General features: G+C 38.9%; 2 protein-coding genes across 4 annotated transcripts in view; one reads left to right on the forward strand and one right to left on the reverse strand.

The window, feature by feature from the left end:
• Positions 1-1,387: 1,387 nt before the first annotated feature.
• Positions 1,388-6,343, forward strand: LOC130175397 (SAM pointed domain-containing Ets transcription factor-like). Its single transcript, XM_056385855.1, has 5 exons — positions 1,388-1,805; positions 3,020-3,217; positions 3,341-3,385; positions 3,530-3,667; positions 4,516-6,343. The coding sequence occupies exons 1-5, from the start codon at positions 1,388-1,390 to the stop codon at positions 4,692-4,694; spliced, it is 978 nt and encodes a 325-aa protein (XP_056241830.1). The 3' UTR covers positions 4,695-6,343.
• LOC130175396 (protein kinase C and casein kinase substrate in neurons protein 1-like) overlaps positions 5,523-16,050 on the reverse strand; it is a 35,664-nt gene continuing 25,136 nt past the window's right edge. For all 3 annotated transcript variants that reach the window (XM_056385851.1, XM_056385852.1, XM_056385854.1), the window contains 5 exons: positions 13,336-13,511; positions 11,366-11,486; positions 11,154-11,260; positions 10,199-10,395; positions 5,523-8,446 (listed from right to left, as the gene is read on the reverse strand). In XM_056385851.1, the coding sequence (XP_056241826.1) occupies positions 8,337-8,446; positions 10,199-10,395; positions 11,154-11,260; positions 11,366-11,486; positions 13,336-13,511 (711 nt within the window). In that variant the 3' untranslated portion in view covers positions 5,523-8,336. The remainder of the gene's footprint in view (positions 8,447-10,198; positions 10,396-11,153; positions 11,261-11,365; positions 11,487-13,335; positions 13,512-16,050) is intronic.

Genomic DNA, 16,050 nt, shown 5'->3' on the forward strand with positions numbered 1-16,050 from the left:
TACACAGTAATCCCAGCACCTAAGATGATGAACATTTGTGGTGAATTAAAAAAAGAAAGAGGCAATAAATAACAGCTATACTGTCATCTCCTTTTCTACTGCAAGTACAATTTACCTACCACTTATCTATAGGTCTGTTTTGTTAACTAAACAGATTTTATCTTTTGTAATGGAATCCCACAGCAGCAGCTTTTGGGAACTGCCTTATGTCTTAGGACACCTCGCACCATGTGTCAATGTTGTGAAAATGTCGGTCTACCTGCCTCTACCAGCACTTCATAATCAGTGTTTACCAAAAGATAAACTGTGAGTAGTATTCATCATAATACGTTTAGAGTGAATACAGTGTGATACATTTCACTCTTAAAATCAAAATCCAAAAAACTTTATTGTCCATTTCAAAGCAATGGATATTTCCCTTTGACATGGGCCACACAGGTACACATAGAACAAAATCTGTTTTAGTGAAGTCTCTTGATACTGCTTGTCATAAGTCTTTTTTTAATACCTCATGTATTCTATTTCTGAGTAGCAGAAAAATGAGAGCAGATAAAAATACTAGCATTTTACTTTAATCACTGTGAACTGAAACATACTGTGTTTAGTTTTCATGCAGGTGTATATACAACACATTTTTGTCAAATTAAACACTGGCATATCACACCACTCCCCTCCTGTTGAGCTGTTCTCTTACTCATACTATGATAAATACGTTCCAGTCACTTAGCCTTTATCCACACATTATATGTGTCCCACCCTTCATGCTGTATTCTATCAAACATTCTTTTGCAATTAACTTGTGATCCGTCGTGACGACCTGATGTGGTCGATATCTTTTAAAGGCAGTGGGTGTTTCATTGTGATAGCGGCAAAACAACTCTTTTACCAGTAAAACTGACAAACACATTCATTTTTACTTGTAGCTGGGGTTACAAACAAGCCTTTGATCTTCCTTGTATAATCTGTATTTACAATCTCAAAGACGGGGTAGACTGGACCTGAATATTTCCAAACATATAGATTCATGAGAGAATCTAAAATGAATGCTCATACATACTGGATTAAAAACAGAACAGACACTTTGGAAGTCAAACAGTGGCTTCAATGAACTGAACTGTTGTAAAGGCTCCAGTTGGCTAAAATGGAATAACTGATTCCTTATTCCAGAGTAAGTCCAAGCAAAGTAAATATCACTGAACAAATGTCAAGTTTACTTTAGGATTGCTACTGTTTAAATATTGAGTATTTGGGACTGGTTGCAGCATCAATGCCACTCTGTCTCAGAGGACAATCTCACTGTTCAACAGGGTGTTAAACTGTTATGACACCAGCGACAACATTTTGTAAAAACAGTGCTTTCTTCTTCCAGCCTCAAAGGAGTCTGAGCATGGGGAGTCCAGGTCGTGAACACATGGGGTGCACTGCACACTCGCCTCTGTACATCACTCACCCCCACATTAACCCCAGGGTGGCCTGGTTGGAAGAGGCGGAGGACATCAAACCGCCCCGTGGTTTGATTGGGCTCCCTGAGGTCAGCTGGCCGGGGATCTACGTCCCCTGCTACGACAGATTAGTCATGGAGGAGAACCCCTGGGTGCTAGGGATGACAGAGGCCCCCGCTCCTGCTGCTCCTCCCTCCAGGGCTCCGGAGGTGAGCCCTCCTGCACCCAGCCAAGCCCAGGACTCCTCTTCTGAGGTGGAGGGTCAGGTGGAGGAGCGCTGTCTGGAGCAAGTCCGGACCATGGTGGTGGGAGAGGTGCTGAAAGATGTTGACACAGCCTGCAAGCTGCTCAACATTGCTCCAGGTAAAACAGAAGATGACAGGCTAATGTTATTCTATCACATTCAAACAGAAAAACCTGTTGTAGAAGTTATGACAGAAGTTTTAGTCTAATAAAATAAACCTTCAATCATCATTTGCTTGTTTACTCTGGCATCAACATCTACAGTGACACTCAACTGACACCTGGTCAGTTGGTGTCTGAGGCCCTGTTTATGCAAACTCCTCTGTTGACAAGATCATCTTCAGTTCTAAAGAACTGAGTTGTTATCTGCAGCCTTCAAAATCATTCACTGTGTGAGCGATTATTTGCTTTTGTTATGACAGTCTCACCATCCCAGAGATTATGAGACATTTACAGCTCAATACCTGTTGTATCATAGTCATAATTAAAAAGAGTACTCCAGCCCCAGCACTGAACTTCCATAAAGAGTCTGAGTAAAAACAATACTCAGAATCAAAGGTTGAGATATCCTGACTTTTTGCTGCTAATATGGGTACACTGTAGGCTGGATCCTACATTTCCCACAATGCAACCAATAGCATCTTTTAGACCCTACTTGCTTGGTGAGTGCTGTTGTCTTCACACCTAGCATAACATCACTTATGGTATTTTCTCAGATTTGACAAAGCTCCTCCTTAGAATTACACTTTACTTTTATTACTTTCAATGACTCCTAATTTGACTTTAAAAACAGCCCAGTCACCCTCTGAATTAACATAACACTGAGTCAAGTCCTCCAACAACAGGCTTTGTTTTTGTCTTCTGTTTGGTTAATAGAGGATAAGATGTGGTTGCATTGTCATCCTTTAACTGTTCTGATGACAGATAACTGTTAAAGCTCAGACAATCAGATTAAATTCTGTCAAACTTTGCTTTTTATCTTATCTATAGTCGTTCTAAAAATCACTGTGTTGTAAAGGGGTACTCCAGCAAATTGTCAAAACTGAGGATGAAATATCCTGATTTTTAATCCACAATCCACAGCTATCAATCATCTGGCCTTCGCTGCCTGGTGAATGTACAGAGATTGTGGATTATCAACAATCATTGTCAACAATATTTCATTTAATTCAGTGTTAAGTAACAGCTTCATCAAAACAAATGTTGGTTACAGACTTACTGAAAACTGTTAAGGCCTGATTATTGACACATTTTCAGCATCAGAAAATCAAAACCAAACATGTGGGGAGCTGTGTAAGAGAAAATACCTGGTCTCTCTATGTTTTCCTCTTCAGATCCTTTAGACTGGAGCTGTGCTCATGTTCAGAAGTGGCTGCTCTGGACCGAACACCTGTACAAGCTGCCACAAGTCAGCACAATGTTTCAGGAGCTGACCGGGAGAGATCTGTGCTCCATGACGGAAGCACACTTCAGACAACACTCCTTGCAGTTTGGAGATGTGCTGTATGCTCACCTGGACATCTGGAGATCTGGTAAGAACAACAGGAACACTGGGAAATGAACCATCAACTCTACTGTAGTGTTGGCAAGGTAGAGAAGCTTGATTGTTTTGCAGACTGCTGCTGGATTTACTCTTTTTTTGTTTGTTCCTTTAGCTGCAGCGATGAAGGAGCGCTGTCCACCAGAGGACAGAAAATCTGGTAAGTTCTTGGTTTTGACTGGGTGCAGTTTCAACACATACAACCATACTGCAATGAATACAACACTGGGGTAAAATAAAGTGAAACAACATAGTTTAGTCAAAAAATGTGTCGTCTGGTTTCTGAAAATCTCGCCTGTGTCAGCAGCTGATGATGATTCCTGGTCAGATGTGATGTGTAACTACCCCAGCCAGCCCATCCACCTGTGGCAATTCCTTCAAGAGCTTCTCCTCAAGCCGCACAACTACAGCCGCTGCATCCGCTGGCTCAACAAAGAGAAAGGTAGTGTGATAGAGACACAGAGAGCTGTAAGCAGAGAACATGGATGGCAGTTAAGCACACCAGTTGACCTGGTGCCTGCAACTAATCACAGGGACTCTTATACTGTATATTGTATACTGTATACAGTCTTGTGCTGTAGGCTTTCATGTAATTGATCCTTGCTGAGTGTTTGTGAGGCTATGTTGCATTTTAAACTGCAGTTGCCCACAAAAAATCTTAAATACAAGTTATGCTATAGAATTAATACCTGGTGGGAAACACATAAACCAGGATACTGAGGCATGTAAAGCCCATCCTGTCTACTGATGGGTTATGGAGCCATGCCGACCCCGTGTAGGCCTAATGTTCTAGTCAAACCAACAGTCTGGTCTATGAAAGCATAGCATCGGACACAATATACCATATCACGTAAGCAGGTATCCATAAATGGGTTATTCAAGGTTCATGAAGTTTACTATTGAACCTAATCATGCATAGTACAGCCTCACCGATTGCTCTATTCTGCACCTACTTGGGTTTCAAGACAGTTCAATACCCTCAGTCTAATGTGTGATCGTGTGGTTAGTTATAGTTAAATAATGAATGTAAACTTGCTACTGTTGGAACAGTGGTTACATAACCTTAGAAATTTAGAAACTTGCACGTCATAGGTGCTCTCCAGTACTTAAACAAATAGCACTATACACCCCTGGCTGCCAAGTGAACGATACAGTAATTTAGCCCATCTGTATGGTACATATGTTTCCTTTTACGAGATAAAGGAGATTTTTGCGGAATTGCATTCCTTTTAGCCTTAGCTTTATTTTGTGTTTAATTTGTTTTGTGAATTTTCTTTCTTCTGTCCACAGGAATTTTCAAAATAGAAGACTCAGCTCATGTGGCCAGACTGTGGGGCATCAGGAAGAACCGCCCAGCTATGAACTATGACAAACTGAGTCGCTCTATACGCCAGTACTATAAGAAAGGAATCATCCGGAAGCCCGATGTTTCCCGTAGACTAGTCTACCAGTTCGTCAACCCTGTATGATGAAGGAGATCAGCTGATCAGAAGACAATTATTAGCTCAGGGCCAACCAAAAATATGCTGGACATACGGTAGAAGTAACGTGAACTCTGAAGCTTATTTGTATATTGTATTTGATGTTTCATGCCAATTGTATAGACTGCCTACTGAAACATGCACTCCTGCCTATCATAATTTCATTCTATTTTATAATTCTTAAAAAGTGGATTTTATTTTGTCTCTTTGTTGTCTTTAGCACTCATGTTTAACATTACTCTTCGGTGTGATGTTTGGTTTCTCAAAGGACTTTTTTTTTCTTCTGACTGAGGAAACATAAAAAAAAAAAACTAAATATGCCTTTTCCCTTTATTGCAGAAAGTTTGATGAAAAGATTCAAATGTCCCATGTACACTTAATTCTGGTGGTAGCAGTCAGATAGCTTAGATTAGCATAAAGACTGGAAACAGTGTGAAACAGCTGTCGCTGCTCTGTCCAGTTATAAAAAGTCTGTATATGAGCACCTCTATATTTCACTGACACATTATGCTGTGTCATCTTTGTGTAATTCATAATAAAACAAAGTGTGGCTTTAAGGGCTCGTAGGGTCTTTTGTTACTTTTGGACAGAGGTAGACTAGTGTTTCCAGTCCTTGCTAAACTCCGTGCTAAGCTAACTGGCTGCTGGCTCCAGCTACATTATTGTACAGACATGAGATTAGTATCTTCTCAGCTAACTCTTTGCAAGAAAGAGAGTTTTTAAGTGTAATTCCCAAAATGTAGAACTATTCCTTTAAACGATGACACTTCCTATTATTCCCGGGTGTCGAGAATATTTAGAAGTTGCAGAACAATGCCAAAGTAAGTGAATATTTTATTAAACCTGCTGTGATAAATAGTCCTTACATATCATTCTTTAAGTTTATGTTCAAGATCTACAATAAAGCATTAACTTATTACCAGGTGTTGTCCCTTTAAAAGCAGAAACAAGAAATACTCCAATAAAACACTCACGTGCAGTCCATACAAAAAACACACTGACACTAACTTTTTTTTTTTCAACAAACTTGTTTCCCTTTCATACCAATATCGCAATATTGACACCATCACAACAAATTTGATTTGGGTTTTTCATCACTATCATCATTATTATCTGTGATCATAATCATCTTTATGCATATTTAAATGAACTTCTTGTTACATCAAGATGAACAGGCACTACACCAGTTAGGAGATAAAAGTACATCACTAACTATGAACATACATCTTCTAGACCGCTAATATAGGGTTTCCACAACATGAGCTGCTGTCCCCTGTGTGCATAAGGAAGAGATCATCAACATAAAAAAGCATTTACATGTACACCTTTTTACTGCCTCAACATGGTTAGGTCTCATTTTCAACTCAACACAGTTGTACAGTTACAATAGAATATAATCTTTAAATTACATCATCATATACAAATCTGACAGCGTGGGATAACGTCACGCTTTTATGATACACTGACAATTCCATTGCAATGAAATTCATACGATATGGTACCTATTACTTAATATGTTTTCCATTGCTGTTATTTTAATGAAACACATTTACATGTATAACACTACATTTTGTCTTAATAGTCAATCACTTGCATTTTTTTTTTTTTTTTACATTTTTTCTGTTACATTTACACAACTCATACACACTGGATGATGAAGATGTTTTCCCCCAAAATATTAACCTGGTAAAGTGGATTATGTTTTTGAACTTGCGTGTACTGTGTATATTCTGTGTTTAATGCGTGTGTATTGGTGTGTGCGTGTGTGGGTGGGTGTGCATGTGCGCATCGCGGATGTGGGACAGTTTGATGATAGGAGTCCTTTTTGCTATGCTGGACAGCTTTACTCTAAGACACAACTTGTGAGCTGGTGATGTGTTTCTCCTCATGTGTGAGACCCAAACCTGTCAAATCCTGTTCCAGACACAGAGCTAAACACATCTGACTGCTGTTGGTCTGGTGAAATTTAAAAACTTCAGGACAACTAAGTTATAAAAAGCTCTCTCTCATCTAATCAGAGATTTAGGTGCAACTCGTAGCAAGACAACTCACTAATCAACATCTGATGAATGCCAGTTCCTGCTATAAATTTAATTTCTATGGAGCAAGTTAAAGATTTAAAAATAACCATGTAATGCACTGTGTAAGCATCATTTTACATGCAGTGCAGTACTGGTGACAAATGTTCTCCCTGTGTCATTGCGCAGTGTTTTGCAGACAAATGAAGTTTGGGTGGACTGGGAGGCAGCTACAAGTTCATCTTCACTGAAGCTGTTTCATATGTGATATGTGAAGTTATTGCATGGAGAGAAAACAGAGTTGATGGTACTGGGTCATTCTTTGGCTCAGCAGGGAAATGGGCCACATAACTAGTGCTTTTTGCTAGGTAGGGCTTTAACTGACAGTGGAGAACCATGTTTAGACAACATGCCCTCTCTCAAGCCCAAACACTAGTACATTCATGTCCTGTTGGAGAGGCTTCGATCTTCAGACAACAGTCTGCAGCACAGTAATGCATTGACATGCCTCCATTGGCCCCTCACTCTGGAAGAAAAGTGCCCGGCAAAGGCATTGTTCAAAACCCTCCTCTCATACTGCAGTGGCACCCTCAAAAAGATGACTTGATCCGGCTTCGCTCAGGGGAATGTATCACTCATGTTTCTTGTTAGCAGTAGTGGATTAAAATAAGACCTGAATTACTGAACCAAGAATGAAAGCTTCTGCAGAAACTGCATATCCTTTCCATGGGTTGCATGAAGATGATATTGTGATGCTAAGAAAAAGAAATATCTATGTTAAAAACAAAACAAACAAACATAAAATCGGTTCATCAACAAGCTTCCTCTCATGAAAACAGAAGCATGTACATGTCCAGAAGCACGTGATGCTAAAAAGTGAACTCTGCATTTGTAGTTGAAGTGTTGCATCAGGTTGTAGCCTACACAAGGCTGCAGGAATCAGGGAATGCAAGTTGTTGCATAGCACATGCTGCTATGCAAGCTTAGAAACAGTTAGAAACACATAGCACTGCACACACTGGAAAAGAGGTTGGACCAAATCACATAGAAAAACAAAAAAAGAAAATAAAAGGATACTGTCTGTGGTACTTTTAACACTACACAGCATTCCTGATGTAAGAATGACGACTGACCACACACAGCATTAAAAATGCTACACAAAAATGGCATCACACTGTATATACACAATGCAGGTTAGAGAAGCTCGTCTTTGTCGAATGGGTATAACTGATTATATTATCTTCCCATTTTCACAAGAGAACAGACTGCAGTGTACTGCAAGTTTAAATAAGCTGCATTATATGTTAAATACAGCTACACAGAGAAGCAATGTGTTCCTGCACTGTCTTGATGTTATAGTTGAGTGTGTATATACTGGAATAACTGCTGCTCCTGTTTTTAAATGTGTAAGTCCACCCACCCCAAATGCTGGATAAAATATATTATACTGATATATTGTCTTTTAGGTTACTAAGTTTTTATTTAGGCAAGACTGCTTGGCGCATCTGTTGGGCAAGGGATGTGTTGCTCTTAAGTCTCTGGCTATGTGCGGTGCAATTGGATGGGACAGTTCAAGCTGCCTCCAATGGCTTGTCCTTGTCCAGTAACGTGACTAGATTGGCTCGACGTAATTGGCCGGGTACAGTCCCTCTCGGCCGTTGTCCAAACGACCTCTACACCAGCCTTGCTCGTCTTCATCCTCAGTCTTGGTCAGTTCATCACCTGTGAAGGAGACACCACTCCTTAATCAACACGCAGTCTCGTGTCAAATAGTGAGAGTGAATCAAAATCTGAAAGAGATATTTGAAAATACTGCTCCACATTTCTGCTGATTAATGCCCTTTAGATTTCTATAATACACGTCTGTTTTTGTATTGTATTATAGCTGGTATGAAATTCTGAGGTTATGAGTCCAAGTCTTTCTCGCTCCCAGTAAAAATCTGATTAAAGAAATTTAATATATTTTTTTCATTATTTTGAATTTTCTTGTTCTATCTACTCAGATAAAGAAATTATATTTCAGACTTTTTCAGAAGGATAGATGTGCCTGTACAGTAAATATGAGCTCCTGGTGGTTAGTTTATCTAAACATAAAGACTGGGAAGAGAAGGAGTAAACTAGCTAATTGCCTGCTGGCTTTAGCTACACTACACATCTAACTCATAGAAAAGAGAGTGGTATCAAACTTCACAAATAACTCATGGCAAGAAAGCAGATGCACTTCCCACAAAAGTAAACCATTCCTTTCAATATGAATTTAAAATGGTCTAAACGCTGTTTAAAAGTCTCCAACACAGTTAGGAATCAAACTGTGGAGGAAAAATACTGAAAACCTTTTTTTATTGTTCTTCTGTTCTTCTTTCCTAAAATTAGCCAGATATAAAGATAGTGTGTGTGTAGAGTGACCCATCAAGTGTTATTTTTTAATTGTAGGAAGTCAGTTTTTGTATAGGTATGCAAACTTCTTTTTTCCCACGTCTAATGCATTTCAGTGACTTGAATTTGATTAAGCTGTGCCGATCCTGTTTCATCATATAATCAGGGAGGAGTAAATGAAAGGTACCCTATGGAGTTTTTGACCATTAATAATACTATGGAACATTGTTTTTATGTGTGGGTCCCTGTTGTGTGTTTTCACGTGGATGTGCATGAGGACACACGCTCACAAGCACAGGGTGACACCAATATACTGTATAATACAATTCCTGCCAACTGTCTCACATTATTCCACTAATGTACAGGTGGCAGTAAAGAACCAAGAGACACAGGAATAGAAATAGAAAAGTGCTAGCAAGCACACACAAACAAAAAATTTGCTTTGCAAATGTTTACTGAGGAAAGAAATGCATTCAACACATTCATTACGCCTCAAGGATTTACATAATTGCACTTTGGTGAGTAACACTGAATGTAAACATGTGTTTTGTTTGTTTACAGGAAAACTCCATAGGACACCTTTAATTTTTAACCTCTCATTTGCATACAGGTATAAAAGAAGTCTTTAAAGACTAAAAGTCTAAAAACACCTTATCTCAAACTGTGAGGTTAGAAATAGCATGTGGGAACGAAATGAAGACACACAGCTGTGGCTTCTTTGATAATCTTTATCTGCGTAAAGCTTGTCTTTAAATAGTTAATTATGTCACTGTGTGCGGCTCTAAAAGCACTTTTTCAGACCTTTCGCAAAGAGCTTGTGATAATTGGTGGTAAGTGCCTGTAATTTGTTTTCTATGTGGCCATTATTGACTAATCACTGCTATCTTCTGAAGAGGGCGGGAGCTTTAGAGCAGAAATCCGAGGCAGAGTTGATGATTTTTGGCCAACTGTGTGCAGCTTCTCATCTCATCATAAAACCCCTGCCTGCAGTGTCCCAGGTCCTTTATACATTAATAAGTTAATGAGTACATGTGAGCTTAGCTGGATGATGGTAGGCAAAAATCATTTCTCCTGTGTCATGTGGTCACTGATAATTACCTGCTTTGAAGGAGAGCTCATCCTGTTCCTGGCCTTCATAGTCATAGAGAGCACGTACACGGACTCCTTTCCCAGTGCTGGAATCATCTTCGAATGAATTCCCGTTCCCACCGTTTTCATTGCCGGAGTACGCAGCAGGCTGCTCATCATCAGACCACTCGGTCGAGTAAGCTTGATTCTTATCATAGCTGCTCACACTGGAGGTGAGAGAAAATGCACGCTTTGATGTCAGGAGAAAGCATAAGACTAAAAGCCTTTTTAAAGAATAAGACGAGTGATAATCTATAGTTTTCTTGTTGTTAACGAATCCCATGAGAAGGTCAAAACCAAGAATGGACTGATTTTACTATCAAGTATCGCTTGTATGGCTGTATTCTCCTGTGCCATAGACCTTCATTGTTGTTTTAAAAACACAACAGTGACCCAGACAATGGCACTGGATGGCATGTTCCTTTATCACAAAGAACATGGACATTTTAGTTTATTTTGAATCAATTGCACTTATACCATTGTACAGTTGCAATTACTCACTATGATTCAAAATCCACAGATGAAAATAGTCCCCGGCAAATATGACACTTAGTCCTGATGGAGTAAAATTTAGTAAAAACAGCAAAAAAAAAAAAACAAACAAAAAAAAAAAGGTTAATATTTGACCTGTTTTTAAAGATGTATATCGTCAGTAGGAACCAATGGGCCTGGGAGTGACTGCTACATACATGGTCTAACACGGACAGACACATTGTTGGTTTTGGTCGTTTCGTGAGATTTGTTGATAGAAACACAAAAATCATTATCAACAGTTCTTTCAAGAGTTTAAAATAAAGTAAAAGACACATTAGTCACTTCCTCCAATATAATGATCAGATTTGATTCCTAATGTAATTTCCTGATTAAATAGAGTGTGTTTAAATGTGATGGATGTGATTGTAAACAATAGATTCCTTGAACTAACCTGCTACGGTCACCAGGTGGAGCCACATGGTCAGTGCTCGGAGTGGGTGGGGCTCCGTCTGGTTTCTTCTTCTTTGGAGGAGCACTGGCCTGGTCTGGGTTGTATTCCTGGCGAGGAGAGAGAAAGGAAACACATGGAAGCAGAATAAAGAATTGTAATAAATTAGGAGAAAGGGTTTCCTTGTGTTTTTGGTGGAAGGTTTGATGCTGTACCTCAAATGCAGGCCAGTTCATATGCATCCCAGGACCATGGTTGTTGCTGAACCACTTCAGGTCCTCTTGTGTGTTTGCAGCCAGGATTGTGCGCTCCAGTTCTCTGTATATTGTGGCATAGCTGAGGAGAGGAAAATGGAACAAATAGTGACAATGAAAGTGCCAGAAGGGATCTGGGGGGGAGAGGAGAGGAGAAGAGGAGGGGGTCTGCCAATTTGGCAACAGAACCCACAGTGTAGTTCAAATTCTGGGTTGACAGAGCTCCAATATTAGGGCATGAAAAGACTGAAGTGTCTCCGTGAGTTTTCTGCTGAAGCTGGAGCCCCCCAACAGCTGAGTTATTTGGCCTGAACATTCCTAGCCTTGTATAAGGATTTTACTATGTTGCCACAATCTTCCTAAATCATTGCAATCTGTAACAGATTAAAAGGCACATTAACCTTGTAATTTTATTACCTAAAATACAGGATGAACCCATATGTCCATGTTTTACTCTGGTCTAGACCGATGCAGTAAGAAAAGTATTTTTTTCACACACAGAGTGGCATAATCACGCACAAACAGCAACATCATTGAAGTGTTTTTTCCCCCCAAAGCTGGAATAAGTGATGGAAGAAGTGAGCTACAGCATGTTTTTGAAACAGAAAATTAAGCAATTAGATTTCATAACTGGATTTTGGACAGACGAGTGAATGCCTCTCTCCAAAAGGCAGTGATATAACTCCTAACGGCGCAGCAACTGCCTCTCCACAGATAATAATCTGAAGCTTTATTCAGTGATGCTGGAGGAATATTTAAATATATTCAATTTGAGCATATGTAAATTTAAGCCAATAAAAGCTCACAGGACACCTCAATTGCCTTTTTCTAGATGTAATGTGACACCTCTGTGGCAAAGTGGAAATATAGATTCATCTAAGTATAAGAACATATCTAATATGTTGAATTTGTTGTTATAAATTAAATCTGGCAATAATTTATGAGAGAACTCACTACTGCATGGAAAAAAAATAAATAAATAAATAAACAATACAGTCTCATATAAATACATTTCATCTGCTTTTGTGTGGATAAATATATGAGTATTATGCCAAAAATGCTTTCACGATAGAGGAGGAAAGAGCACTGGATTCAGTCATAAATAAAATGAATACTACATAATATTATTATTTTTGGGTGTGTCTAGACTTACTCTATATAATGCAATATAGGCACTCACAAAACAGTTTCAGTTATCAGATGTCATTGAAGGCAACACAGGTGTGAAATGGCTGAAATGGATCAAATCGAAGGTGAATGATGAAACCAGTGCAGCTCTCGACACTCTGATGAGCTCAACTAATCCATGACAACCAAAGATGGCAGGTTTGGTTAAGGAGCCTGAGGATCACTTTGCCATGGGTGCCAGCTTTGTTGTAACATGCAGGTTCAAAACATCCAAGAATATGACAAGCATTCAGTCTCAATAAAATTCAGTATGGCAGAAACCTCATTGAATCACTGAATCATCAATTCATTAATGCGGTGAGTCTGAACGCTAATGAGAAATGTATGCCTGGTTGAGAAGTGTGTTCAGATTAATTAGTTTGAAGTGAACTGTACTGAATGTGACACAAATCAAACAAATCCATGATACATTTGTTTGCAATGTGATTATTTCTGATTAAAAGTAGAGGTATGCAATCCAGCTCTAGGAATTCATTACCCATGTTGCATGTGCTGATGGTGCATCGAAATATACTGTTCATTTTGTATGATAAAAATTTTATGGGCTGAAATGATATATAAATGTAGGGGAGATGTGGAAAACTGAAGAATAACAAAACTGATAAAATAACATGATGAAAAGTCTGTGAGGTCTGCTTTTACCACTCATACAGTATCATATATCAGAGCAAACACAGTCAAGTGATCATGAAACAGTAGCTCTGAGAAGCCTAAATAAAAGTGGCTCCTTCAGCCTGACTAACCTTGGGTTCTCAGTGAGGTTAAGGTGGCGTTTGATGTCCAGCAAAGCCTCCTTGAGGAAGGTCAGCCTCTTGACTTCATGCTGCTGGCACTGGTCAAACACCTGCTCCATGCTCTCCATGTACTGAGGGGTGCACTTGTTCAGCTCCTCCAGAGACTTCTCATACTTTTCTTTAGCCTTAGACAGAAAACAGAAACCACAGATTAACGAATTGGCTAGAAAAATGTTTAATTATAATTCCTATTTTAATGACTAACTTATTCTTATTTGGAAATTCATACACTGCAATTATAATCTATATGCCCCCTTAAACTTCAATGGCCTTTTAATGGGGCTTGCACTACACTTTAACGTACATCAGGGTGCTGTGACTTTTTTGTACAACTAAATGTCTGCTCCTATAACCAAATGTATCATTTAAATATGCCCATCTTTGCCTTTGAGCCGCATTCATCTATCAAGACATAACATCTTAAACTGTTCATTTAAATAAGAATATGTCAAAAGCCAGATCAATTAGTTTAATCAATAGCCATTTAAAGCCCTGCCAGGTCACCAATATGCAGCAGCAGAGAGAAGGAGCCTGCAGCAGTGAGATAAGACAGGATGATACTTTGTGGTCTGTTTGCAAAGAAATTTATATGTATATAACCTTTATTTAGACAGGGGAATCCATTGAGACCGAGGTCTCATTTTCAATGGCGCCCTGGTTACATACAAGGAATCTGATTCATAAAAACAATATAAAACAGTCAAACATTTGTTTGTTCATAAAACAGTGTAAAACAGTCAATACAAAAACACCCAATCCCACCAGTATCATATAAATTAATAGCATAAAATAAAAAATTGAAAATAAATAAATAAATAAAAAAGTTTAAATTTATGTAAAAAATTATACAAAATATTTACAGCCCTAAACATCAGGCTCAAATAACAAATCTTTAATTGCGCCCAAAGAGACTATGTTATTTAACTTAATTGTCTCATTAAGGTTATTCCAGGCTCTAGGCACACAATAGCTAAAAGCAGTTTAACCCAGTTTAGTTTTGACTTGTGGCACTTCAAGGATTAACCAATCCTGAGATCTTGTCTGGTAAGGATTAAAGTGCCACACAATGAGGGATGTTAGGTAATGGGGTAGTTTTTCTAAGATAGCTTTATAAGCATACATAAGCAAATGCTGTCTCCTCCGAGCAGCCAGGGACGACCAACCCACTGCTTGGTAAAGATTACAGTGATGTGTTCTGAAGTGATCACCAGTAATGAAACGAAGTGCTGAGTGATAAACACTATCAAGCTGTTTCAAAGTGGTAGCAACAGCATGCATATAAATAGTATCACCATAATCAAGTACAGGCAAAAAAGTAGATTGTACTAACCGCTTTGTAGTTTCAGCCGAAAAACATGATCTGTTTCTAAAAAGGAACCCAAGGATCATCCTCAACTTTTTAGCTAGCTCATCAGCATGATGTTTAAATGAGAGTTTTTCATCAATAAATACCCCAAGGTACTTATAGGAGGACACTCTTTCAATTTTAGAACCATCCAACGTGCAAATATTGAAATCAATTTACTCCAAGGAGTGCGATCTTGTAAATTGAATATATTTTGTTTTTGAAACATTTAAAACAAGTTTAAGCTGTAAGAGTGAATGTTGGATTGATTCAAAAGCTAACTGCAAAGTAGATAAGGCTCCCTTCAATGTAGGTGCAGATGAATAAAGCACAGTGTCGTCAGCATAAAAATTTACCTTACAGCCATTATCGAATGAGACAATGTCATTTATACATAGGGTGAAAAGTAAGGGGCCTAATATTTAACCCTGTGATACGCCTTTAGTGACCTTCAAAATGGTGGAACGTGCAGAGTCTGCAAAAATACATTGTGTTCTCTCTGCAAGATAGCTTGCAAACCATTGGCAGGCAATCTGTTCCAGGCCAACAGAGGCTAGTTTATTTATTAAAAGTAAATGGTCAACTGTATTGAAGGCTTAAGACAGATCAATGAACAAGGCAGCACAGTACTGTCCATTGTCAAGACCACATATAATATCACTGAGAAAAAGCGATGCAGCTGAAATGGTACTATGGCAGGATCTAAAACCAGACTGAAAAGTATTTAAGATGCTATTTCTCTATTTCTCTTTAAGAATGAACTAAACTGACAATTAAATAAAGATTCAAGGGTCTTGGCTAAACAGGAGAGCTTGGAGATTGGACGATAGTTATTTCAATCAATACTGTCTCCTCCCTTATGAAGTGGAAACATGTGTGCAGATTTCCAGATCTTAGGAACAATTCCTGAGCTAAGAGACAGGTTGAAAATATATGTCAGGGGCCCGGCTAAGACCAGAGCAGCTATCTTCAGAAGACTGTGGTCAAGCTGATCAGCACCCATAGACCTTTTTGGGTCTATCTTCAAAAGAGCATTTCTCACCTCTGTTTCATACAGTGGACTAAAAAAGAAATAGTAGTAATTTAAAGACAGTAGCAAAAAATCATGCTTTAAAATATTTGTGTGTACACAAATATCCATCCATTTTCTACCGCTTATCCTCTAGTAGGGTCGCGGGGGGGCTGGAGCCTATCCCAGCATCTTTTCGGGCAAGAGTTGGGGTACGCCCTGGACAGGTCGCCAGTCCATCGCCAACACATAGAGATAGACAACCATTCACACTCACAGCCACGTGTACACAAATATGTGTTAGGTATTT

The sequence above is a fragment of the Seriola aureovittata genome, chromosome 9 (genome assembly GCF_021018895.1).
Source record: "Seriola aureovittata isolate HTS-2021-v1 ecotype China chromosome 9, ASM2101889v1, whole genome shotgun sequence".
In the NCBI taxonomy this organism is placed as follows: domain Eukaryota; kingdom Metazoa; phylum Chordata; class Actinopteri; order Carangiformes; family Carangidae; genus Seriola; species Seriola aureovittata.

Coding starts and splice junctions, on each gene's coding strand:
- LOC130175397 (XM_056385855.1), top strand. CDS start 1,388: ATGGGGAGTCCAGGTCGTGAACACATGGGGTGCACTGCACACTCGCCT. Junction 1,806..3,019: donor GCTGCTCAACATTGCTCCAG/GTAAAACAGAAG, acceptor TTTCCTCTTCAG/ATCCTTTAGACTGGAGCTGT. Junction 3,218..3,340: donor CCTGGACATCTGGAGATCTG/GTAAGAACAACA, acceptor TTGTTCCTTTAG/CTGCAGCGATGAAGGAGCGC.